At 48.9% G+C, this 24826-nt stretch overlaps 3 protein-coding genes across 9 annotated transcripts in view; 1 reads left to right on the top strand and 2 right to left on the bottom strand.

Annotated features, from left to right (window-relative positions):
- The window catches only part of IFT172 (intraflagellar transport 172), a gene marked incomplete at both ends in the record, with an annotated part of 37211 nt that extends 33386 nt beyond the window's left edge, over nt 1-3825 (top strand). The window contains 5 exons of the mRNA XM_080615582.1: nt 208-267; nt 1035-1133; nt 1465-1618; nt 3368-3459; nt 3736-3825. Coding sequence (XP_080471708.1) covers nt 208-267; nt 1035-1133; nt 1465-1618; nt 3368-3459; nt 3736-3825 — 495 coding nt within the window. The remainder of the gene's footprint in view (nt 1-207; nt 268-1034; nt 1134-1464; nt 1619-3367; nt 3460-3735) is intronic.
- A 348-nt stretch (nt 3826-4173) lies between these two features.
- Nucleotides 4174-7078, bottom strand: KRTCAP3 (keratinocyte associated protein 3). Of its 2 annotated transcripts, none has more exons than XM_080614590.1 (6): nt 6871-7078; nt 6735-6794; nt 6007-6207; nt 5207-5341; nt 4773-4864; nt 4174-4629 (listed from the first exon to the last, which is right to left on the bottom strand). In XM_080614590.1, the coding sequence occupies exons 1-5, from the start codon at nt 7066-7068 to the stop codon at nt 4781-4783; spliced, it is 678 nt and encodes a 225-aa protein (XP_080470716.1). In that variant the 5' UTR covers nt 7069-7078; the 3' UTR covers nt 4174-4629; nt 4773-4780. The 2 variants fall into 2 exon arrangements, with proteins under 2 accessions (XP_080470716.1, XP_080470717.1); XM_080614591.1 differs by having other exon boundaries at nt 4174-4625.
- Nucleotides 7079-7859: 781 nt separating this feature from the next.
- The window catches only part of NRBP1 (nuclear receptor binding protein 1), a 42067-nt gene continuing 25100 nt past the window's right edge, over nt 7860-24826 (bottom strand). For 3 of the 6 annotated variants that reach the window (XM_080614584.1, XM_080614589.1, XM_080614588.1), the window contains 11 exons: nt 13345-13428; nt 13065-13123; nt 11806-11904; nt 11598-11730; nt 11222-11324; nt 9328-9378; nt 9085-9220; nt 8941-8994; nt 8486-8549; nt 8345-8400; nt 7860-8142 (listed from right to left, as the gene is read on the bottom strand). In XM_080614584.1, coding sequence (XP_080470710.1) covers nt 8044-8142; nt 8345-8400; nt 8486-8549; nt 8941-8994; nt 9085-9220; nt 9328-9378; nt 11222-11324; nt 11598-11730; nt 11806-11904; nt 13065-13123; nt 13345-13428 — 938 coding nt within the window. In that variant the 3' untranslated portion in view covers nt 7860-8043. The remainder of the gene's footprint in view (nt 8143-8344; nt 8401-8485; nt 8550-8940; nt 8995-9084; nt 9221-9327; nt 9379-11221; nt 11325-11597; nt 11731-11805; nt 11905-13064; nt 13124-13344; nt 13429-24826) is intronic. The other 3 variants (XM_080614586.1, XM_080614585.1, XM_080614587.1) reach the window with 3 other exon arrangements.

Raw genomic sequence — 24826 nt, 5'->3', positions numbered from 1 at the left:
TTCTTAACTTTACCCGTGCAGCTTACCTGCACTGGTAAACTAGTAGCCAGGCATGTGCATTGGAAGCCTTCCTCTAATTACCTGTGCTGCAAGTGGGATATTGTAGCACAAACAGAACCACATCCTTTCGAGCTATCGCTCAGGCAGGACAGTTGTGGCTGTGAAGATAAGCTGCCTGGTCTCACTTCGAGTTCCTCTCTCTACTAGGCAGTCAACTGGGAGAACATGGCGTTCATCTTCCTGAACCACTTCCTGGACCTCTCAGATGTGCGTATAGTCTGCTGGAGGGAGGGCTATCAGACTTAAAATGGGCTGTAGGACCTTGGACAACAATGAACCCTCAACCTGGCCAGGGTACTCCTGAGGCTCAAATGTGGCAGCACATGTTTGAGCTGGTGCTGATGGAGAACCCTGAACGCTGCTCAGCATTCAGTGTGCGCATCCCCCACAATAGCTGTGGAAGGACTTGCCATGCAGGGCACCTGAGCAGCCTTAACTGCTGCAGCAAGGAGTAAGTTGTCCTGACAGTTTAGGCCTGTAGTCTTAATGGCTGCAGGTGCCATTACAGCTTTCGGGATGATCTCATCCAAGTTGTTTCAAAGGAAGGAAATTACCTGAGGGGTGGAGGCCATGGCCCAATGTTTTAGCCCCTGTGATACAAACTCAGGAGTCCCCCATGCCAGTCAGCTCCTTCCCAGATTGGTCACCAGAAAACACCAAACCCCAGGAAGCTGTCAGACTTTACAGAATGAGTCTTGCAAGTGCTGTCAGCAGCTGCTGGGGATCAAAAAAAAAGCTCCCCATTTCATCTTTCCCTTCTTTGAGGCCACCTGACAAGTTTGAGTAGCACAGTGTCTCAGGGGCATACATTCTGTGACGCTGCAGAGGGTGGCCATAAATGCCACCTCCCAGGAGGGCTCAGTCACCACAGCACTAATAGATGGGGCATCAGTAATGCCATCTTCCCAAAGTAGATTGTACTGTGAACACCAAGGATGGCATTGCCTAGTGCTCCACCAGTTCTTCTTTCTCAGGCCATTGAAGATGGGAACCTGGATTCTCTGGACCACTCTGATTTCCAAAACACAGACATTCCCTTTGAAGTGCCACTTCCAGCCCAACAGCACGTGCCTGTGAGTGTCATCTGCCTTTTTCAGCTCACATGAACAGTGATGCTGCTTTCATGGCTGTCTCTGAACAGGGACTGAGGGAAGGCTGGAACAACCATCACTACAGGAGATGGAAATGTACTCAGTGCTGTCCCCCTACCCTCTGCCCCCCCCAAAAAACATGCAGCCCCAGTACACACACACACATGCACACACACACTCTTATGCTCTCCCCTAGTATAAATGCACACACTCATCCCTCACATACGCAGTGTGTGTGTGCTGCTCTCCCTAGTGCTGCACAGAACAGCACCTGGACGGTGGCACAGCGTGCAATATCTCCTCTGCCCCGCAGGAGGAGAAGCGGGAGGAGGTCAGGGACTGGGTGCTCACCATGTCCATGGACCAGCGGCTGGAGCAGGTGCTGCCGCAGGATGAGCGGGACACCTATGAAGCCTCCCTGGTGGCAGCAAACACAGGAGTGCGCTCCCTGCCATGCGTGCTTACAGGTAAGTTCCAGCCCAGCTCACACATATGGAAGGGAACATGGTGACATGCAGGGAGTGGCAACATGTTGCAGGGGGGCATCTGGGAGGGAGTTGCTGGATGAGGAGGAGGGGGACTGTGAGGCTGTGGGAAGCTGTTCTGCTGGAAGAAATGGAAGGACCCTGCTGTGTGAGGAAGGGCTAACTAGGTTTGTTCAGCCTTCAGAAAAGAAGATGCAGGGGAGACCTTATCCCCATGTTCCAGTATTTAAAGGGTGGATACAAAGATAGAGACTCCCTTTTTACAAGGAGCTACATGGAAAAGATGAGGGGTGATGGGCACAAGTTACTGCTGGGAAGATTTTCCTCTTGGACATGAGGAAAATTTTTCATGATGAATCATAGAATCATAAAATAGTTAGGGTTGGAAAGGACCTTAAGATCACCTAGTTCCAACCCCCCTACCATGGGCAGAGACACCTCACACTAAACCATGTCACCCAAGGCCTCATCCAAGCTGGCCTTGAACACCGCCAGGGATGGAGCATTCACAACCTCCCTGGGCAACCCATTCCAGTGCCTCACCACCCTCTCAGTAAAGAATTTCTTCCTTAGATCCAATCTAAACTTCCCCTGTTTAAGTTTGAACCCATTACCCCTTGTCCTGTCACTACAGTCCCTGATGAAGAGTCCATCCCCAGCATCCTTGTAGGCCCTCTTCAGATACTGGAAGGCTGCTATGAGGTCTCCACGCAGCCTTCTCTTCTCCAGGCTGAACAGCCCCAACTTTCTCAGCCTGTCTTCACACGGGAGGTGCTCCACTCCCCTGATCATCCTCATGGCCCTCCTCTGGACTTGTTCCAACAGTTCCATGTCCTTTTTATGTTGAGGACACCAGCACTGTACACAATACTCCAAGTGAGGTCTCACGAGAGCAGAGTAGAACAATCAGCCATTGGAATAATGGGAAGTGGTGGACCCCCAAACATTGGACACTTAAGATTTGACCAGACAGGGTGCTGGGACATCTAGTCTAGCTCATACTTTGCCTAGAAAGGTTGGACCAGATGATCTTTGAGGGCCTTCCAACCTGGGATTTTTTACTGTGAGGGTGACGGAGCACTGGAACATACTGCACAGAGGTTGTGGCATCTCCATACTTGGAGACAACTGAAAGTCATCTTGACATGGTCCTGGACAACTGGCTGTGGGTGACCCTGCTCAAGCACAGGCATTGGACCATATATAGACCCGAGATCACTTCCAACCTCAACCATACTGTGTTTCTATGATTCTGTGACCGCTCAGTCTGGCACAGCACTGCCTAGGAGACTGTCCAGGCTGGCTTGCACTGACACACACGTACACATGTAGCTCCTCTCCTGCTTTGCCCTTGCTCCACAAAAAACATCTATTGCAGTGAGTACCGTCCCCACTTGCACACTTCAGCCAGGGATTGTGGTGCAGGACTTAAAGAGTGGGTTCAGAGAAGTGGGCAGCATGAGTGGGCCACTATCAATCTGGCTCTGAAGTTTGGGAGGTGGAGTGCTATCATTGGATATACTCACTTGGGTATAGGACAGCTCACCCTTCATTTTTCTTTGACCCTGCCGCAGTGGGCACTCCCTCATTCTGGTCTCTAAAAGCCATTGTGCCCCTGCTCTGCCCTGTGGGAGCAGCACTCACCAGCTGGCCAGGGCAGAGAGGGAAAGGGTGCCCAAGGCAGGGGTCTGCTGTGGGTCTCTGTTTCTGAAGGTGTCGCTGTATGGCCAGGGTACCCTGTGCTCAGAAACAAGATAGACTTCAAGCGGCCAGGCCGAGAAGCCAACAAGGACACGTGGAACAAGTTCCTGATGGCTGTCAAGGTGAGCCAGGCACCCCACGGGGCAAGGAGACAGGCTGCAGGGTGTTCAACCCCTCATGCTGACAATAAAACATTGTCCTGCTGGGTGAAGATATGCTGACTGGGGCAGTTTTTAATGCACCTTCCTGTATGCTGCTGGGTGGGGATTAATCTCACTTATAGTGCTGGGGCAAGGCCAGCCCTGCCTGTGCAGCTCTGTCAGCCCCCAGGGGTGCCCTTGGGTGGGGGGTGATGGCAGTGTCCCCTTGCCAGTGCCAAGGCCTCTTTCATTCTGCAGACATCCCACAGCCCCGCGTGCCAAGATGTGCTCAAGTTCCTCAGCCAGTGGTGTGGGGGACTCCCAAGCACCAACTTCTCTTTCCAATGAGCTGGACCATGGCAGCTTTCAGTCCTGTTTTTCAGCACCTTCCTCTTTCACCCTCAATAAACATGTTTCTTAACCCTGCTATGCTCCTGTTTGTCAAGGGATGCAGAGCCCAGGAACACAGGTAACTCCCAGTGCACAGGGCCATAACCCTGTACACATGCGTGTCTCGGCCTCAACCTAGCTATGCTAAACACGCACCTGCCGCCATGAGGGTCATGCTGGGACCTGACTACATCCCTGTGCCTCGTGAGGGGGTGAACATGGAGATGGGCTTACATCCCAGCTGCATTGTCCCTCCATGGGGGGCCCAGAAGTCATCTCCCTGGGGAAGCACTTTGAGCAGTCAGTATAAAAGTTTATTTACTCAGGGAAACAACAGAGGCTCACAATAAAGGGATTCTTCACATTCCATTCCTTGGTCTACCTGAGCACAGGCACATGGAGCTGACCTTGCCTGCTCTGCAGCAGGGCCACCAGGACTCTGCATGTTGCACCTCTGCCTGCCCCCATTGCTGCATGTAAAAGATCGATGGAGCCTTCAGTGTGCCCTGAAGGGCCCTGCAGCTTGGGGACAGAAGGGGACAGCGTCTGGGGTGCACAGCACCTGCTGGGCAAAGGCTGGCTGGTGACCATGGGCAGCTTGTGTCTGGAACCTGGGTCTGTCCCAGGCGGGGTGGTGGGGCTGGTGGGGAAGGCAGACCCCTTACCCCCTGCAGCCCATCCTACCCACACCTAGAACAGGAGCAGGAGCATGGTGCAGGTGCAGCTTCACCTCACTGGGTCACAGCACTCCTTCAGCACTACCTGGGAGTGAAAGAGCATGTGTGAGTGCTGCAGGGCCAGGCATCACACCAGTACTTCCGGCCAGTGTTTGAAGCATGCACTTGGAAAGAGGCATTTCAGGGGCCCTCCCATCACCCCAGGCATAGCCCGTGCACTGCACTCACCTCTCCAGCTAGGTACAAGACTCAGCCAGCCCTGGCAGGAGCTGCTGCATCTCACGTGGTGGCCCCTCCTTCACTGTACTTGGTCCAGCCAGCTAGTGAGAGGAAAAAGAACCCAAACAAAAAGAGGGGATGTGTGAAGAGCTGGGTCAGGTGGGGGGGATGGCATTCACTCAGGATAGCAAAGACAGAACAGGTTTAGCTATCAGAGGGATGAGGATGACAGTCCCTCTGCAACTACCCAAGATGAAAAGGTGCCAGTTTGTCTCCAAGGCTGGCTAGGAGAGGTTCAAACTTGACATTCCCTCCCTCCCATTGCTCACTGCCTCCCTGTGTGGGAACACAGGCCCAATAGAACCCAGCACCTTCATAATGCAGCAAAAGGGCAGCAGTGATGGGGCAGAGGAGGGAGACCCGTCTGGATGGATGGTCCATACCTGCTCTTTGGTGTAGCTGCGTGCACAGGGCCCAATGCCCCGGAAGATCAGAGCCACCAAACAGCACCTGCCAGACAGCACAGCTTCTGTGGCTGCCAGCACCATGGAGGGGAACCAGAGCGCCAGGGCTGTGTCCTGTGGAGCAGAGGGTTGGAGGTCCCACAGGGAGGCTTGCATGCTCCACTGCACCCAGCCTGGCCCATGCAGCTGAGCAGAGGCTGTGCAAGGGGGGCAGAAGGAGAAAGAAAGGGAGCAGGAGGGAGAGAGAAAGAGTGGCAGAGAGAGGGTGGCAGATGGGAGAGGCAGCGAGAAAGTTGGGCATGTTAAGCCTGGAGAGAGAAGCTGCATGGAGACCTCATAGCAGCTTTCCTATGAAGGGAGCCTACAGGGATGCCAGAGAGGGACTCTTCATCAGGGACTGTAGTGACAAGACAAGGGATAATGGGTTTAAACTGGAACTGGGGAAGTTCAGGTTAGATCTAAGGCAGAAGTTCTTCCCTGTGAGGGTGGTGAGGCCCTGGCACAGGTTGCCCAGAGAAGCCGTGTCTGCCCCATCCCTGGCAGTGTTCAAGGCCAGGTTGGATGGGGCTTGGAACAACCTGCTCTAGTGGAAGGTGTCCCTGCCCGTGACAAGGGGGTTGGAACTGGATGAGCTTTAAGGTCCCTTTCAACCCAAACCGTTCCATGATTCTGTGAAGAAAAAGAAAGAAGAAAGGGGAGAGAAAGAAACAAAGATGAAGCAGAAGCAGGAAGAACTGGTGGGAGTAGGGGTGCTGTGCGTGGTGGCCCTGCAGACTCACATAGATGCGAGTGGTGTTGAAAGGACAGTCGTTGGTCGCTATGGCTGCACGGGCGTCAGCAGGCAGCGCAGAGCTATTGCAGCCGGTGATAAGGTGCGTGCCCCGGCTGTTGACGGTGAGGGCGATGGCCAGCGCCAGCCCCACGCTGCACGCTGTGGACAGGAGGCAGTTCAGCAGGGACACGCTCAGCAGGGCCCAGTGCTGCAGGCAGCAAGAGAACAGGTGAGAACGGGGCTGGCCAAAGCTGGGGACATGCCAGGGCTCGGCACTGCCGCTGCATGGGGCCAGGCACCCCACAGCTTCCCACAGCTGCTCTGCAGTGCAGCAGGGTGCTGGGAGCCCCTCAGACATTTGCACTGAGCGAGCACAGGCAATCTCCTGCACGTTCCAGCTCCGCTCAGCCCTGCGCTCGGACGAGGCTTTTGCACCTTCTGCATCCTTTTTCTGCTCCCAGGCAGCCCCTTGCCTTGACTGGGGAGCCCCAGCACAGGCCCAGGCCCCACCAGCAGCACGCAGGGATGCCTGACCCCGGCTACACCTTCACCCCCGGCTGAAGCGCTCGCGCCGCCCTCACTGCTGCCGCTCTCCCGGGGCTGAGCCGCCGAGGCGGAAGAAGCTGCCGGGGACAAGGTCCAGGGGAGCGGCTGCGGCGGGAACAGAGGCCGCGCCGAGCCCCGATCCCCCCCGTCATGTCCCGCGTCTGCTGCCCCCCGCGGTCCCGCACTCACCAGTGCTGCCCGGGACAGGTTGTGCGACACCAGGATGGCGACGATGCCCGCGGCGATGCTCTAAGAGGAAGAGATCCATGCTCATCGCGGGGCCGGCTCCCCCCTCCCCAGCCCGGCCCGGCCCCGCCGCTCTCACCAGCAGCCCCGAGACCACCGACACCACGTTGGCCACCGCGTACGCGGGGGTGACGGCGCGGCTGGTGCCGGCCACATGGCGCAGGACGGAGCCGTGCACGATGGCTCCCAGCGCCAGGCTGCCGTGCCCCAGCACGATGAGCCCCAGCCCGGCGCGCATCAGTCGCCGCGGCTCCACCAGCCACCGACCACCGGCCATAACAGCGGCACCGGCTCCAGCTCTACCGCCTCGCCGGCACCGCCCCGAGGCAGGGCAGGGCAGGGCCGGGCCCGCTCCACCTCCCCCCGCCCCGACCCGGAAAGAGGCAGCACTCGCGTATTTACAAAACAGTTTATTAAAAATAGGAAATGATAGAAATGAGATGCAGGAGCGGGACCGCGGGCTCAGCCCCGCCACGCACCCGGGACGGGGGGGAATAAGGGGCCTGTGGGGCAGGTCCCAGCGCTGCAGCTTCTCCCCGGCTCCCCCTCAGCCCCGGGGAGAGCGGGACGGGTCGGGCCAACACCGGGCTCCGGGCAGCTGCAGGGGACGCGGCCCCGTATGGGTTAGCACACGCCGCAGCGCTGCACGTCCAGGGCATGCCCAAGTGCAGGGCTGAGCAGCTGTGCAAAAACGAGTAAACAAAGTGCAGCCCATGGGAGCAGAAAAGGCAGGCAAAGCGCCAGGCAGGAGCTGGGGGAGCCCTGCCACCCCTGGCTCCCTGTGCCCGGGAAGGAGGGGAGTGAGTGGTGGGTGCAGGGAGGGGGGCAGGGCTTGGGGGCTCACCCCTGCTTACCTTTAAATAAAAAAAAAAAAAAAAAAGAAAAAAAAAAGAAAAAAAAAAAAAAGAAAACCAACCGTTTCTGTGCTGTGCAAAAGACACTTTGTACAATTCAAACAGAACAAACTCCATGCACATGAATGGGGCTACAGATCACCCCAAAGCCAGGACCCAGGCTCCACGGCACCACCTGGCAAAATCCCAACAAAAACAGGGCTGGAAATAATACTGATGCGCAAAGTCCCCTTTAATAGGCGGGCAGGGAGGACTGTTGCTGAGCCCAGCCACGGCACATGCAGGATGAGCTTCCAAGCACTGCAGCTGGGGTCTTGCTGATGCCCTACAGTGATGGACAGACACAGAAGGGGTCACAGGCAACAAAGCTGCACTGGCCGCCTGGGCGCTGAGGGGTGCTAAGATGACACCGTCACTGCCGTCAGGGCTCCATTCCGGGTGTAGTAGAACTTGCTGAATGCCTCTTCAAGTAAACAGGTAAGTCTGCTCTGGTCAGCCTGGGAAGAACAAGCTACAGTGAGGGGTTGGCCCAGTCCACACAAAGCTAAGAGCTTGGCTGAAGTCTGTCAGGGCACACAGGCAAGGACATGTCTCATTTCTTCTACCTCCCCACCAGAAAGGGCTGATCTGGCATAAGCCACTGATGTATGACAAAGGAATGCAGACCTATATCCCTACCTGAGCCTCAAGTGTGCTTACCTCACTGATGAATCCAAGCTGGACCAGTTCAGCTGCCAGCTCTTGGATGTTATCATCTGCAATACACGGAGGGACGGAAGTCTCAGACCAGAGTGCATGGCTTTCCCCAGTGCACCAAAGCATGGGAAGAAAGGTACTTACTGGGCTGCAGGTCACAGCTCAAGTGTCGATTCAACTTGTCTTCCAGTTTCAGCAGCAGTGTTAACTGCAGGGTAGAGAAGTTCTCATGAGGGACTGCAGTCTTGCAGGCTGCCACAGGCAGAAAAGCATCCCCAGAAAGCCCCATCAGTGTAGGAACCACCCCCCTCCAGAGCCCCATGGTAGTTTAACAGAGCAACCACATCCAGGTCCATCCCACACCACAGCCAGCAGCACCATCCTGTGGAGGAAGCCTGAATCTGGGGGTGGGCCAAAAACATTTGCTATGTGCCAGGTTTGCCACAGGCACAGGCCTGGACCTGCCTTTGGGCTCCAAGGATCTGCACAGGGTCCCACCAGGCACCAGCACCACACCAGCATGCTCTCACTATGAGCTCTGCACAGCTTCCCTGGTACAACCCCCCCTAAACATTCCCAGACAGAAGGTGGGAACATACATGATGCTTCACTCCCTCCTCTACTGACTCAATGTTGCACTGCATCAGCACCACCTGAAAGAGAAGCAGAGACACCCCTTGACTGGCTGCTGCTGTGCAACACAACTAGCTGAGAGGAGGAGGAATGGAGCTCCCATTGCTCACCTTGCGGGTCTCCACTTCAGCAGGCTCTGGAGTTGGGGTTTTCACTGATGGTGGAGCAATGGGCGATTTCACCACTACCTGCTGGGGCTGCTGGGGTCGTGGCATCCCAAAAGCTGTGAGTGGGTAGATGCCATTCCTACAGGAAAGAAGCAAGGCCTCCGGTTACACCTCCTTGAAACTTTCCCAGTCTCACACAGAGTTAAAGTTGCCCTTTAAAAAAAAAACCACAAACCAACATCTCACCTTACATCTTCCAGGAACTTGTCCAGCTCCAGTGCTGGAGACTGTGAGAAGCTGGCAATAAAAAAATAATAAAATGAAATACTGAGATTAAGTTATCTAACAGAACCATCCACTCAAATCTCTTCAGATGCAGTTTCAAATCCCTGTGTCCTAGACTATGGCTGTGTCAGTGGGCAGGATGAGTACAGACAGGCAGCCAGCCAAAGGTGATACAGACTTCAATCTTCCTGTATAGGAAGCAACTATTCATAGAAGCTAAGGATGAGGCAGCATTTTAATTATGGCAGAACACGTATCACTTCCCTATACAAAGCTGTCCAATGCAAACAATTATTTGGGAGCTAGCCCAATAATACCATGCTCCTAGCAAGCTTTTTCAAAGACATCTGTTATACCAGATCCATGAACCCATGTCTCATCTCAAGAAGAGCAAGGGCACACAGCAGTGCAAAGACAAGGACCTCTGCAGCAGCTGATGCATATATAACCAGCCATATCACTCCAGAACAGAAACTAGAAAGTATACTTCAGGATGTAGTGCTCTGCCCAAATATTTCTCACTGGAGTTTGGGATACTTTCTGTTCTCTAATTTATTTCCCAGACTGTTTGTTCAGCTTGCTGGCTTCTTAAGTGTAGCATCCCACAGGAAGTCTTCCTATCAATTAATTTTTAATTCCTTAGCCAATAATTCCATTGAACACCCTCCTTGCTGACCAAGGACAGTAAGCACTGACAGCCTCTCCCCTTTGTGCCATAACTTGTCATATGTCTACTGTTCTTCCTCTTTCTCACCCTCAAGGACATACAGTTCTTCCACATAATGACAATGACTTCCAGGCCCTTGGTGAAGTCAGCTCTCTTCCAGGACTCTTGACAAAGGTTGCCACTTTGTATGTGTACATGTACAGCTAACTTCATAGAATAGCAGAATGGTTTGGGTTGGAAGGGACCTTAAAGCTCATCCAGTTCCAACCCCCTGCCACAGGGAGGGACACCTTCCACTAGAGCAGGTTGCTCCAAGCCCTGTCCAACCTGGCCTGGAACACTGTCAGGGATGGGGCAGCCAAAGCTTCTCTGGGCAGCCTGTGCCAGGGCCTCAGCACCTTCACAGGGAAGAACTTCTTCCTAATAGCTCATATAAATCTCTCCTCTGGCAGTTTAAAGCCATTCCCCCTTGTACTATCACTACATGTTCTACTGTCATTCAGTAGCCTGAGCACCCCAGGATGCTGGGCTACACTGAAGGCACCCTGGTCTTCTCCAGTAATACAGTATCCACATCTTACTCTTTTCAGCTAACCCCTCAACCAGGCAAGATTTCACTACCCAAAATTTAACATCACTTTTTGGCATTCTACTTGCTCCATACATGTACTTAGGGAGCCACCCCTATAGTTTAAATGGCTGCTTTGTGTTACTGATAGCTGCTGAAAACAGCTTTTCCCTTTGCATATTGTAGAATGAGCTGCTCCATTAAGAAAACACTGAGGAACCATTTCTCCAGCATGCTGGACTCCATCTGACAAGACTGTGACTGATCAGAGCCACTTTCTCACACTGTTCCATCAGGTTTTACTCAGGACTTTTTCAACTACAGTGTGTTAACTTCCCACCCCTCCATCTGGGGAACAATTCACATCTCAGCTGCATGGGATCTGTTCACATGATGAGTGCAAGATATTCTTCCACCCAGGAGTTATCCTCCACAGAATCTTTTGTACCCTTCACCAGCAGCACCCACCAGTTCCCTTTTGTTTCCCAGTGTTGATATTTCACCACTAACTTGAAGGAAAGAGTCCCAGGCAGATCAGACAGTGCTCACACCCCAGTGTCCTGGCATCTGTTCCACATGCACCTGAGCAGTTCCCTCCAAGCACACCACAAGGTACTCACATCATCTTGACTCCTTCCCTGTCCACATGATTAATCTCTGCCAACACAGCGCTCATGTCAAGGTTTTTGGTCATTTCTTCTAAAGCATTTTCAGGAATCATATCTATTAAAACAAAAGTTAGAACAACTGCAATTCTTTTCCAACCTAAGAAAAGCAATAAAAACCTCAGGCTTTAGGCTGTTAAAGTCACTCAGAACCAGCAGGGCACCATAGTCCTCCAGGCTCTGCAGTGACCACATGTGTTTCACAAGGCCCTGGTCCCTGTCTGTTTAAAGCAGCATGAAGGCCTTGCTTTCCATGATGCCAGATGTACGGACAACTTAGGGAAGCTTTGCAAGAACGCAGAAATGTGGCAGCCTAGGACTCCATACTCACGTTGATGTCCAACAATACAGTGAGCAGCCAGTAGCTTCAGTGATGGCACCTCGAACAATGCCTGATGGAAAAGGAGCTCCCGGGCAGTAGGACGCTTGCCAGGATCTTGCTCTAGACACTTCTGAATGAACTCCTGAAAAACAAAACTTTTATGAGACCATGTGTAATGCCCATATGTCTTCAGGGCCACTGATCCCTCCTCACTCACCCTCTGCAAGGGGTCCTCCAGCAGTTGGATGGCACTGTTAATGGCCTCCTGGGGCACGTAAGACGACTCTCCATTACCTTGTATTTCCAGCACTGCCATCTGCAAACACAAAGCAGTGCATCAGACTTCATGGAGAATTACTGACTGCATTGAACAGAGCTTAAGGAGACCACTGCCAAGTGTGAGATCATAACAACCAATTTGTGTGGTGCTATTTAAGGTCACAGTCTGTGGAGGCAGAGAAAGAATGACAGCCTCATTATTACTGCTTGTTTCTAGCAGCCTAACGGATCGCCAGGGAGACCTGAAAACTTTGCCAGCATCACCTTGGACAGTACATATCTCCATTTTGAATCTCAAGATCCATTGGCCAGTACTTCTGCTTGATAGTTCCCATCCCTTAATGATGGATCACTGGATCACTGCCAGAATCTGACAGTGTCTCTCCTGGCTGTATGAATAGCTCTGTATTACAGAAAGAAAAGCAAGCACACAATGCCATCCAGAACTGGCTCCAGCCAACTCATACGCAAATTCCCAGCTAGGAAAGGCTGGCAAAAGATTCTGGAGAACATCTTAAGATTCAGCTCAAGTTTTGCCTCCTGAAAGTTCTGAGCTTCCACAGTTCTCTTTCTACTTCACTTATGGGATGTGCAGCACAGATCAAGAATTCTTTGTTTTGGCTCTTGCTGACAGTTCTTCCCAGAAAATACTCCTACTTACAACTCCCGCTTCCTACACTTGGGCCTGCTGATTGCAAGGACAGAGGAACCACTAAGCTGATAAGATCATGTAGGTCAGACCTATGCTTGACTGCAATCAGCAGCTGTATCAGGCGGGGAGAGGCTGACCCAGAAAAGTTATGGACTACATCTGTCCCCTCCTCCAGATACCACAGGAAGAACAGGTACTGCCCAGAAGGGGAATTTTGTTCTCCATGTACTTTGAAGTACAGTTTATAGTAGTGACTGTTCCCACCAGCCAGTGGGTCAGACTCCAGAGCTGGCCAAAACCTGCACAGTAATTAATTACACATTAGGAATTTCAGAAAGAACTACCCATTACTGAGCTGTATCTTCCTAGGAGCAAGGCATGTAGGGGAGCTTCAATAGGGAACCATCCAAGGCAAAGTGCACTTAGCTCAGAGAACAAAATGCCCTTGTTACCAAACTAAACCACCCATAACCACAATACCTACAGAGCCATCTCCTTCCCTCAAATTCATTCTCTTTACCACAGTCAAAGTTTTCCACACTCACCTCCAGTGCACACATCCCAAAGGAGTAAATGTCCACAGCAGTGGTGACGTTGGCAACTTCTGTAACACAGAAATAAGATAGTGTTATGAGCCCATCTCTGCACTCTCTCCCTCCTCTGCTATCAAAAGACTGAGAAGTTGAAGCATTTAAGCAGGCAAATAACTCAAAACTGTTAATGCGACATCTGTCATGAGCCTGCAGCTGAAAACAAGATGCAAAACAGCTTGGAAGCATTAGTAAGGCCAACAAACCCAGGCTTGCAGCTGTAGCCACACCCTACCTCCATATTCCGGGGCAAAGAAGTGCAAGTTCTTCTGCTCCTCACGACAGGTCTTCACATGGTTGTTAATTGTGTCCGGTGCCACTAGAACAAAAGTCATGAATGCTTAGGATGCAGGAAACTGTAGCCCATCCCTGACTAGATCCTAGGGAACACATGCAACTCCACGGCCCCCTGGGCAGCCAAAGGGGCAACAGAAAGTTTAGTTGACCCTTCATCAATCTCTCATCTTAGGTCACCTGCCCTGATACATTTCTCCGTTGTTTCCTTGGCTGCAGTTCAACTAAGGCAGCTTAGTGTTACTCTCCAAGAGCAAACCTGGAGACCAGAAGACCAGACCTGGAGATCATAGCTTCTGCCACATGGGAAGACAAGCTGGGAAGTTGCACCTTGTTGGAGTGCAAGTCTGAAAGCACCTAACGTAAATTAGATCTATAGCATTTGTCACAAGCAACTCAACAGAAGCCCTAGAAACAGCCAGAGATGCCAATATCCCTCCAATTAGTCATTATTAGAAGGACAGACCTACAAGGCAACTTTTCCACGTATCAGCAGGGCACTGGTGCCAACGTGCCTCAAGACAAAGTCAAGCAAAGCTGCTGAATGAGGAGAGATGACCACCCTCACAGCAGAAGTCTCCCAGCAGCCTCCACAGCTACAACCACAAACCACTCAGAGGCACAGGGAGGGACTAACTCGCAGCCACAAGAACAAGCAGAACACAAGTATGGACACCCCACCCCACTCCCCCCACCCCCAGAAAAAGAAAAAGCCTTTGGGACAGCCACATCTGAAAACACCATGAACAACTTTCCAAAACTAAGCAGGTGGCTCCACCAGAGAGAAACACTGAGGTAAGCAGAGAGAACAGAATGATCATCCATCCCTTCTGAAGTTCTACTTTCACCCTTGAACATGCCTGGTCCTACAGTCTCAGGCTGCTTTGTCAGTGTCCTGAACAATCACAATTGGTCCTGGTCTGTGCTGCTACTGCTGGACTTGGGTAGGATGTGCACTTGTATTTTTCCAGGTGTTTCTGGATTAGGGTAGCACATACCAAAGAGGATTCAAATGAATGAGATTGAACTAGCTCCTAGCCTCAGGGGAGAGATGATCTTTGGGCTCTATCCAGAAAAGAAAGATCTTCCTTGGTAAATCAGCTCAACCCTGTTGTTGCACATACCAAACCATATTATCTTACTCAAGCACTGGAAACAGAGCTTGCTCCAATGGCCAGAGTCTACTTTCCCAATCAACCATTCATGAGTAGTTTACTGCTTTTTGTTCTTGCGCCAGCTTTTATCTTAGGAGTCCAGTAAATTACTTCAGTTCCTAGTGCTTACCTCTTTACAGACACCACAAGTTCCTCTCAGCTTCACAGCACTACACTTACAGTAAAGTAAGCTAAATGCTGTCTTCCTCTTAAGACTTGCTCTGCATTTTGCCAGTTACACTGACTGCTTTAGAGGAGCTCTGGCCAAGGCCATGCACAATCACACCAATTCTCCCTACTGGGCACTGTACCCCAATGGACTATAACACTGCACATTAGGCAAGTGGGTCAAATTCCATCCCTGAATAGCTAGTAAATGCCAGATCCTCCTCAGTTCCCAAATGAGCAGCTCTGGAATTCTATGCAGCTTTGCATTTTGCACTATTGAGTTACAACTGGAATTTGTTCAGTCCTCTAATGTCTCCCTGCGCTTCTAGAGGATATCCTGACCTACCTCAGCATCACACGTTCCCAATGTTTCTATACATCCTCAACATTGATGAGATCAGTACTTGAAAGACTCCAAACCCCTCTGGTAGGGCAGCCCTTTTTCAGCTTCAGCCCTGTCACCATGCCTCCAGCCAGTGTCCAACTCAGCATACAGGGTAAATCACCCAAGGTTTGTCCACCACAACAAGTTCTCATACTGGGCCTTCTAAAGAGATTCCCAAACATCCATAATGGAGAAGTCACATTAACTTGCTTTTGTCTACAGGGAACATCTGCCTTAAGTCACCCACTGTGTATGTCTGGTCTATAGGTGGCTACTGAGAGAGGAGAGGCTATGTCAGGTCTTCTCCAGCAGCTGATTTCCCCATCATTACTCCCCTTTCCTTTCTGTAGATGTTCTGGCCAAGAAATCAAGATCAGGTTTAAGAGTACTGGCCCCTTTGCCCTCCAAGTAATTTATTCTTTTCTATTCAAAAGAACAATTCATCACTGTAAAACCAAACAACTTAATGTCAAATGACATTTTGCCTTAAAAACCCCACACACACCAGGCACACATGGCCACTCATGACTTCCAGAACTTTTGCTGGAGGCTTGCAGGAACTAATTTTCCCTAAATCTATAGTATATCACTGATGGGTATGAGGGGAAGAGATAAGGACAGCTACAGTCCTACAGAAGGACATAGGCTGAGCACATCCAGAAACGCAATATGGCTGCAGATGCACAACCACCTGAACACTGTTTGTGACCAAGAACAGGTTTTTCCTCAGAGTATCCAATACCATTAATATTTTGGCATTCTCCCAAGGACCAGGGTGTAATGCATCATAGGATCTCGCTGATCCCAAATGTGTTTTGCTTCCTGTCTACATGAACTATACCTTTGCCCCAGTTTTCCTTTCAACAGAGTATGCTTCAGAAAGACTTCAGAAACCCTTCTGCTCCAAAGTCTGAAGTTTTTTTTTTGTTTTAATGGAATACTGGGTGTCTTTGTGCAGCATGCAGTATACATGAACTACCAAATAGGTGGCTTTGTGAACCTTGGTAAACCTAACCTCTATTGCATGCAAGACAACCTCTGACTACCAGGAAGTAACTGGCCAATCTGGGGATATAAAATAAGATTTATAAAATAAGTCTTGTATTTGTTCTGCCTTTCTTATCAATACAATGAATTGTAAGAATAAACAGGAACCCATCTTCCGCTACACAACTCTGTACAGTCAGAGGTCTGGCAACCACTACCAAGATCCTGCAGCCTCACTGTCTGACCAGGGCCAGACTCCTGGAGAAGGGCAGAGGCAGAAAGGCCTGCCCTGAGAGAGAGGCAGTTCACTGTGTGAACAGTGCCAGCACTGCAGAAACTCAGCACACACCATCAGTGTGGGACCAATGTCCTCAGACAGGAATTCTGGCACGGTACTACGAAGGACAATGCTATCCTGCCAAACATGGAGCAAAATAGCCAAGTGCAAAGTCATTTTCCAAACGATGTTCTGATTAGCTTAATTTTCCAATGTGTCTTTAAAGACTATTACTACTGTATGTTGGATGACAAGGGCTACTTGACTATCCAGCCATTCTGTCCTTTACTCTTGGGCCCCATTTAAGAACAGGGAATCACAAAAGGTATTATCAACAGAAACTTTAGCCAGTGATGTAATATAGTCACTCCCATACCAGAAAGGCAAGTCGCTGAAATCCCCTGGAAGCCCAACCTCTATCTATGATAGCTATTTGTACCTCATTAAGGACTTGATAATAAGCTTCTCTGCATCCAGGTCCTGTGGACATTTTGCAGCAGCAGAGGTATTTCTGGAAAGAGTTGAGCTTGCACTGTTTGTAGGAACTTCCAGCTCAGACACATAGGAAAGTCAGTTTTGAATTAGCTGTTGTAGGCCATTCAGGGACCTGTCCCCTCTGATATTCTGGTCCTTGTGCCCCCGAACTTGCAGAGTCCCACTGGAATTCTCAAACATGTTTTTCTGTCACTGTTGCACAGCCTGGCTGTGTTTGATTAGCCACACTTGGCAAGCCTCTTTCCTGTTCTAGCAGTTTATATCACAGCTCACGTGAAACTTGGCTGGAAGTCACATGCATAACCTTGTTTTGTTATTGCAAAGCTGAAGCAATGCAACAGTAGAGCAATGGCTTAAGACCACCAGATTCTTCACTGTATGCTTTAGGGCAAACAGAGACAGCTTTGCCAGACACACATCTCTTCCATTCATCACTGTGACAGCAACAAGCTGCTATTGAAGTCAACTCTGAAAAATTCTCTGGGAGAATGTTAAACAAGACAGACAAAAGTGTTGTTGCATCTCATGAGAGTGTTTTAGAAGCTGGGATAAGAAACGTTTGGCTTGGTTTGGTCACTATTGTAGGTCCATCACCTTGGTGCACAAGCCATTTAGCACAGATAGAGGCTTGAGAGGAGCTTTGCCTGAGTGTACACTTTAAAACAAGCTCTTAATTGTACAAGAGAAGAATACACACTTTAATATGCCTCTCACACAAGCTCTTCTGAATGACTTGCAGATGGTTGCTACCTGCCATTCACTGCTGTATCTAGGGATGATTTAATTCTGTGAATGATTAGATGCATGAAGGCTAAGGACAGTTATATTAAGCAAGACAAATAACAAAGGTTAAAAAGGAAAGCCTGATCACCAACATTAACAATGAACATGGCTTTCTCAGCCTCAGAGAAGACAAGAGCAAGAGCCAAACTACAAGACATAGCACTATATGACTGATCAGTCTGGCATGGAATCAGCAAAGCAGAGTATCAGAAAAGGATTCAGCCAAATATGGTGTCATGCAGGACAGATGATAGGAAGAGACATGAAGCACAAAAGAAGGTAGGACAAGCAACTTGCCTTTGGCAAGCTGAACTCAATCTGACAATAAAAGCATAAAGAGAAATAATTACCATTACTACAGGAACCTGCGGAGCTTGCAGACTTCTCAAACCCTCAAGGACATGCTAGAGGAAGTAGCTCACCAGGGTAAATGGACAGCTCAGAGTGTCCATCAATCATTAGGAGAGTCAGCCAAGAATGAACTTGGTGGTATTAATTCCCAGCTGTGAGCAGTGGCAGGTTTTAGCAGAGATGCCCAATCACCCAGCAACCTGGCCTTTTAAACACTATGTGCTGCAGAAGACATTTTCCTCTTGTCCTGTGTCCAATTCACACCCACCTTGTTCTGCATTCAACACTTCCTCCCTGCAAGTACAAAAGACCGTCCTTCCTTTCCTCCTGAAGTAGCCACTGAAACACTTGGTCTCTTGCAAATGCCTAAGCATTCTCCAAAGCAAGACTGTATTAGTACACTCTTCTAGTAAAGTGCTCAACTACACCATACTCCATGTTTCAGAGGGCTTAGAAAGCAGAGGAAGACAAGATGACAGTAAGAAGGATCAACAACTAACCTTTAAGTTAGTTTAAGTCTCAGGCTTGCTATGCAATCCAGCAACAGGGGATGATTAACCACCTTACCTGTGCTGCACTGTACCAGGACCACAGATATAATACAAAAATAATAAACTGAACACACCACCATCTGTTTGCAGCTATGAAGGAGTGGCCACAGGGCCAGAACAGGTATAACGCCACACTGCTATTCCCCACACTCATACTCAAGACATTTTCACTACTGCAAAAGGGTATAAAACTGCATAAACACAAGACATTTCACAGTTCACTTCATTTGCACACAAAGATGACAAATGCATTTTTATTAGGGATGTCAAAGCCTAGAAAAATAAGCAAATGGGAAGCCATTGGAAACAAATGCAGCACACAGCCATTAAACACTGAGTTGAACAGGAAAAGCAGGGCATATCTAAGTTAATTACAGAATACAAGCATCCTACAGTCCTGCAGATCTGTATCAGGGATTGTAAACAGTGTTTGCAAAGTTATTTGCAACACTGATTCACCAAAAGCAGGAGAATTTTATTATTTTAACAGTTGAATATCTGATGAGATGAAGAGGCAAAGAAGTTCAGTATATGAAAAGTTCACTACCTAACAGCTCCCAGTGTCAAATAACAGCCCCCAGCTGCTTACATCCATGTGCATGCTCACCACATCCATTGACATTGTTTCTGAGTAGTAGAACTAATCTCTGCTTAAAACATTACCCATGGTTTAAGTCAGAAAATTCTGCTGAAGCAGAACCAGTGGTACTTGCAACAGAGAGCTGGTATCATGCAAAATTCATGTACTTTCAGAGAGCTATCCTTTTCCACAGAAATCAATACAGAATCATAAAATCATGGCGTGGTTCAGGTTGGAAGGGTCTTCTGGAGGTCAAGCTTGTCCAAACCTGCCTGTTCCAGCAGGGACATCCAGAGCCAGCTTCCCAGGACCATGTCCAGGCAGCCCCTGAGTAGCTCCAAGGATGGAGACTCCATTACCTCGTGGGGCAACCTGTGCCTGTGTCACCTTCACAATGAAAAAGCATTTCCTGATGTTCAAAGGGAACCTCCTATGGTCCAGCTTCTGCCTGTTGCCTCTGGTCCTGTCACTGGACATCACTGAGAAAAGCCTGGCTCCATCCTCTTGGCACCCTCCCTGCAGGCATTTACAGACATGGATTCCATCCCCCAGAGCCTGCTCTGCTCCAGGCTGAGCCATCCCAGCTCCATCAGCCTTTCTCCACAGCAGAGATAATCCAGTCCCTCCACTACCTTGGTGGCACCTCACTGGACCACTCTGCCAGTCCCTCTTGTACTGGGGAGCCCAGCACTCCTGCTGTAGCCTCACTAGTGCTGAGCAGAGGGGAAGGATCCCCTCCCTTGAGCTGCTACCAAAATTTTGCCTATGCATTCCAGGATATCAATAGCCTTTGTGACAAGGGCACATTGTTCACTCATGTATATATGAAGGCATACAAATGAATGATAGGAAGGAAAATTACCATCCAGCAACAGACTTCTTGTGAAGCAGTGGGTGGTATTTTTATGTTTAAATAAAAAACTGTTAAGTTTTAAACTTACGTGTTTGACCACATCCATTACATGAAGCAGAAAGTGGGAGTAAGCAGAGCAGGAAATGGAAGACCATAGACACAAGAACAGATATAGAGGATTTATCTTACAAGTACCTGTCAATCCTGGCTGCATGCAGGGTCTTAAGCAGGGACTTAATAGACGATTAGCACTTTATCTGAATGAGTTCATGATACAAACAACTTCATTCTGAACAAAGTGCACAGAGAGATTCAAAATCCGCACACAAAGCCGAATTCTAAGTTATAGACCAAAGGAACAAAGGTCCCACAGAGCAGGCAAAACCCTGCTTGGGTTGCATCTTCTGACTGCAATACAGTTTTTATATTAAAAAGATGAAGGGGCAGTAGGCCTGCCATTCTTACTCGGTTCTTTCTTAACTGAAATGGCAGGGCAATCATTACCTGCAGTAGCCTCACATCACAGTGCAAGAATTACATGCAATCAGAAAAACAAGAAAAAGACATTCACTGAAATGCTATGAACCAAGCTACTCTGGGGGAATCTTTTATTCCCAGAAGATATACACTGATAAAGTCCTCAGAAATATGACTGTGAAAGTTAATGTTGTAAGCAGCTTTGCTTAACAGCAATTCAGACTGAACCAGTATAAATGCATATTTGATTAAAATGCAATTAGGGCCCACAAGTTTGAGTATTTCAAGTTTAACTTCCCTGAATTTAAAACTTCACATGTCTGATTACTGTTGTTTCACAACATGCTGAAGTGAAGCTGTGCAAATGGCCTTGGAAGACTTAAACAGAAAAGCTCACCCCCTGAAAGCAGAAACAAGAGTGAAAACACTGTTTGGTCCACATGCCTCAAGGCCTAAATCACAGAAAGTGTCTAGGTTGGAAGTGACCTCTTCAGAATATAGCTCACCCCCATTACTCAAGCAGGGTCAGCTAAAACAGGCATGGCAGGGGGGCTGGAACTATATAATCTTAAGGTCCTTTCCAACCCAAACCAATCTATCATTCTATAAGTTTCTGCCCCTTGCCTCTTGTCCCTTCAGTGGGCACTATAGAGAAGAGACTGGCTCCCTCCTCTTCATTCCCTTCCATGAGGTATTTATATTATTGAAATGACCCCTCTGAGGTTCCTCCTCTCCAGGCCAAACAGCTTCAGCTCTCTCAGCCTCTCCTCATATGGACATCTGGTACAGTCCCTTAATTGTCTTCGTGGCCCTGACAGGACTCTCTCCATTAAGTCTATGTCTGTCCTGTACTGTGGAGCTCAGATCTAGACAAAGCGCCTCACGTGTTGTATTGCCAGTGCTAAAGAAAGGAAGGATCACTTCCCTCAATCCACCAGCAATGCTCTTTCCTAAGATATTGCTGGCCACTTGTGTTGCTTGCTCACCATCAGCCTGCTGTCCCTCAGGATCACCATGTCCTGATCTGCAGAAGTGGTTTCACAGAAGGTTAGCCCTGAGCACGTACATGGGGATGTAAATACTTGCTAAGTTTATATTAAAGAGATCTTTCAAGAACCATCATGAAGGAGCCTTCTAAAATGCTAATGTTCCACATGCCTTCAAACAAAGGACCCCGAAAGGAGTGGACATACTCAACTGCCATACTAATACTAAAATAGGTAAATGAAGACCTAGATGACAATAAGACATGTCCCTTGACACATCCTGGAAATCCACATAAAGGCAGAAAAAAACCCCACAATTCAGCAGAGCTCAAGCAGCAGGCAACTGCTTTCAGTGCAACACGAAAAGAATAAATCTGACCACAGAAAAGGCACATTCTCATAACCTGGAGTGCTAAAATATTAAATGTAAACCTTTTCAGAAGATCCTATTTAATTGAAAATGATGAGCAGTCTAGAAGACAGTTGTTTGCTAGTGTTTTCATGAATGAGATGACTCACAGCAGCACAAAAGCATCCTGAGCAAGGAAGGCAAGCACAAGAAGCAAGAGCCAGCTTTTAAGCCTTCTGCAAAATTAAAATGAGACTTTATTAGCATCAAGCCATAGCAGGAGCCAAATCTGTTATGTATGCATTCCACATGGTAAGTTTGCAACAAGGCCAAGGGCATCAATTCTAACCACAAAATTGGACTTAACCCCCCCCAACAAAAAACACCCTCCCCCCAAACACACACAAAATCATACTACATTCAGTCAAGTGCTATTTGAAATTTCAAAACCTAGCCACATCAATTCAAAGCCCACTGATCATCACTTACCTATAACTGCTCCTCCTGCCTTGAGGTGCATGCATATATACAAAAATCAAGGCAGGTCTCTAGTGGCCATTTTGCCACTTCAGTGATCTTAACAACAGCTAAATCATGAGATGCCTGACAATTTATTACAATTAGAAATTAAGCTCAAGCTGTTCCACTGTTTGTTCAACAGAGTTTCTCAACGACAGTCCAAACATGAAAAATCTTCACTTTATGACAGGCTTTTACACCACTGGGATTCTCAAAGACAGCAGAGACCAAGGTGAGACAAAGCCTTTATTGAAGATATAAGTGACCTGCTTCCACTTTGGCCTTTCTGAAGCATTTTGGGGAAGAAAAAAGATGGAAAAAAAAAAAAGTTCCACTCAAAACTATTCCTCTGTCAGATCTCATTCCCTGCAGCACCTGTAGCCAGAGACAACCCTTTTCCCCTGCTTGTGAAAGCCTATCCTAGTTTTGCAAAGTTTCCAAGCAACTGAAACTTTTGGCTTGGTAGAGGATGTGCTTGTCTTTACACATAAAACGGAATGGCTAGAAGCTAAACAACATAAATGCATGTTAAATCTTCCTAAATGAATGCAAACATGGATGAAAGATTTCAATTTTTATGATAGATTTTTCTATGTCTGCTCAGTTCAACTATCCATTATTTTTTCTCTAAACCACATTTGCCTTAGTCTAAAAAAACAAACAACAAACAAAGGCATATCCAAGCTACTCTAGTAACCCCTATTTTATTTCTAAATGACCTACTGTCACAGGTGTCTATTAAGGATATGAAACCCAGCATAACAAGTCTTTAAACATCAGGTAACAAAATCCAAGAGAGTGAAGTAATGACTAAAATAGAGATTAGTTATGAAAGCATGTCACTCACAACAGTATGAGGCCAATGCTCAAGCAAAACAGAGGCCCTATACTTACTGTTTTCAAACCCAAGTCACTGTTCAAGATCTAAGGATTAAACAATTTCCATCTCTCATATGAACAGTGCATACTGATACGATAGCACTGTTAAAACAAGTTCTCAAGAAACCAGCCAAGAAAGCTCAGCATTTCAAGGCCACCTGGTGCTTTTTCAACACAAGTGACACACCACAGCACCTTCTTAGGCCCGGGGACCACTGGCTGAGGCCCTTCTTGCCTTGCTAGAATGAGGGTCTCTAGTGCTACCCGTAGTGGTAACTTGAGTTCTGAGAAATGGCTTGCTGGTCTTAAGCCTTGTTGCCATCAGTGCGACTGAACTCACACTGAAGCCCAGGCACAGTCCTGTTCCCATCCTGTGGGCTTGCTCCTGGACCAGTCAGTCTGCTGCTGGTGTGCTCCTTTGGCCCCTTCATGCCACAAAATCAGCCTGCTGTACGTAACTGTCACAGCCCAACCTGGCCAGCTCACAGCACTCTGGCAAACAAGCTATCCCCATGGAAAAATGCCCCCTCAATGCCTCAAGCCCTGAATACATCACCTTCCCCCTCAGCTACTTTATCACCTTAAGTTACTGTCGTGGTTTAAGCCCAGGCCGTAAATCAGAACCACGAAGTCCACTTCCCCCCCCCACCTTTCTTCCCTCCGCTCCTGGAGGGACGGGGAGGAGAATCAAAAGAATGCAGCTCCCACGGGTTGAGATAATAACAGTCCAGTAACTCAGGTATAACACAAATCACTACTGCTGCCACCAATAATAATAATGATAAGAGAAATAACAAGGGAAGAAAATATGATACCGCTCGCCGGAAAAGAGCCCGACCGAAAAGAGGACGTGCCCTTCCGGGTAGCTCCCAGTTACATCCCCGGGCATGACGTGCTGTGGTATGGAATACCTCTTTGGCTAGTTTGGGTCAGGCGTCCTGTCCCTGCTTTCTCCCGGCTTCTCCTCCTCCCTGGCAGAGCATGAGACTCACAAAGTCCTTGGTCAGGGTAAACATTCTGACCCACAACTGAAAACATCGGCTTTATCAGTATTATTCCCAGGTCAAAAGTCAAAACACAGCACTGCACCAGTAGAAAAAATGACTGCTACTGCTAAACCAGGACAGTATCCACCCCTTATTCCATACCATTCACGTCATGCTCAGATCCCACATTTTCAATATACCCTCACTCTCATCTCAGTGCACTCTTATCCTCATGCACAGACCAATCCCTATAAAGCTGCTGAGTCCATTTGGTCCATGATGGTGGGCTCCATCCCTTGTAACAGTCTTTCAGAGCAGGAGAGGCCCATTGCAAAGTCCACCCCTCGATCATGAGTCCATCTCTATGTTGCATCACTGCCCTGATGGCCTGAAGTGCCATGGGCCCATCAGGCTCAAAATAATTCACCCTCCCCTGCAGCAGTCTCTGCAACTTGTCATCGGGGACTCCACACAGCTGCCTTCCATCTCTGACGCTTCCAAAGCACTGGAGGGGCCCAGTGGATTAGATACTCGCCCATACTGTCCCACACACCGTGACACTCATGGCTGTCCAGCCTTGGGGAAAATCTCTCGGTCCCCCTATTTTGTCGTCTAACCCCAGACAAGACCCAAACCCGACTCT

Source organism: Psittacula echo, assembly GCF_963264785.1.
Source record: "Psittacula echo genome assembly, chromosome: 4".
Lineage (NCBI taxonomy): Eukaryota > Metazoa > Chordata > Aves > Psittaciformes > Psittacidae > Psittacula > Psittacula echo.
Note: the sequence above shows the minus strand (reverse complement) of the source record. Positions and strands in the feature narration are given on the sequence as shown.

What these genes read in the sequence shown, in the direction of transcription:
- KRTCAP3 (XM_080614590.1), bottom strand. Translation starts at nt 7,068, where the DNA reads ATGGCCGGTGGTCGGTGGCTGGTGGAGCCGCGGCGACTGATGCGCGCC. An exon ending in CGGTGGTCTCGGGGCTGCTG is followed by an intron (nt 6,795 to 6,870) that starts GTGAGAGCGGCG and finishes TCTTCCTCTTAG; the next exon opens with AGCATCGCCGCGGGCATCGT. An exon ending in GCAGCTACACCAAAGAGCAG is followed by an intron (nt 4,865 to 5,206) that starts GTATGGACCATC and finishes TCCTCTCACTAG; the next exon opens with CTGGCTGGACCAAGTACAGT.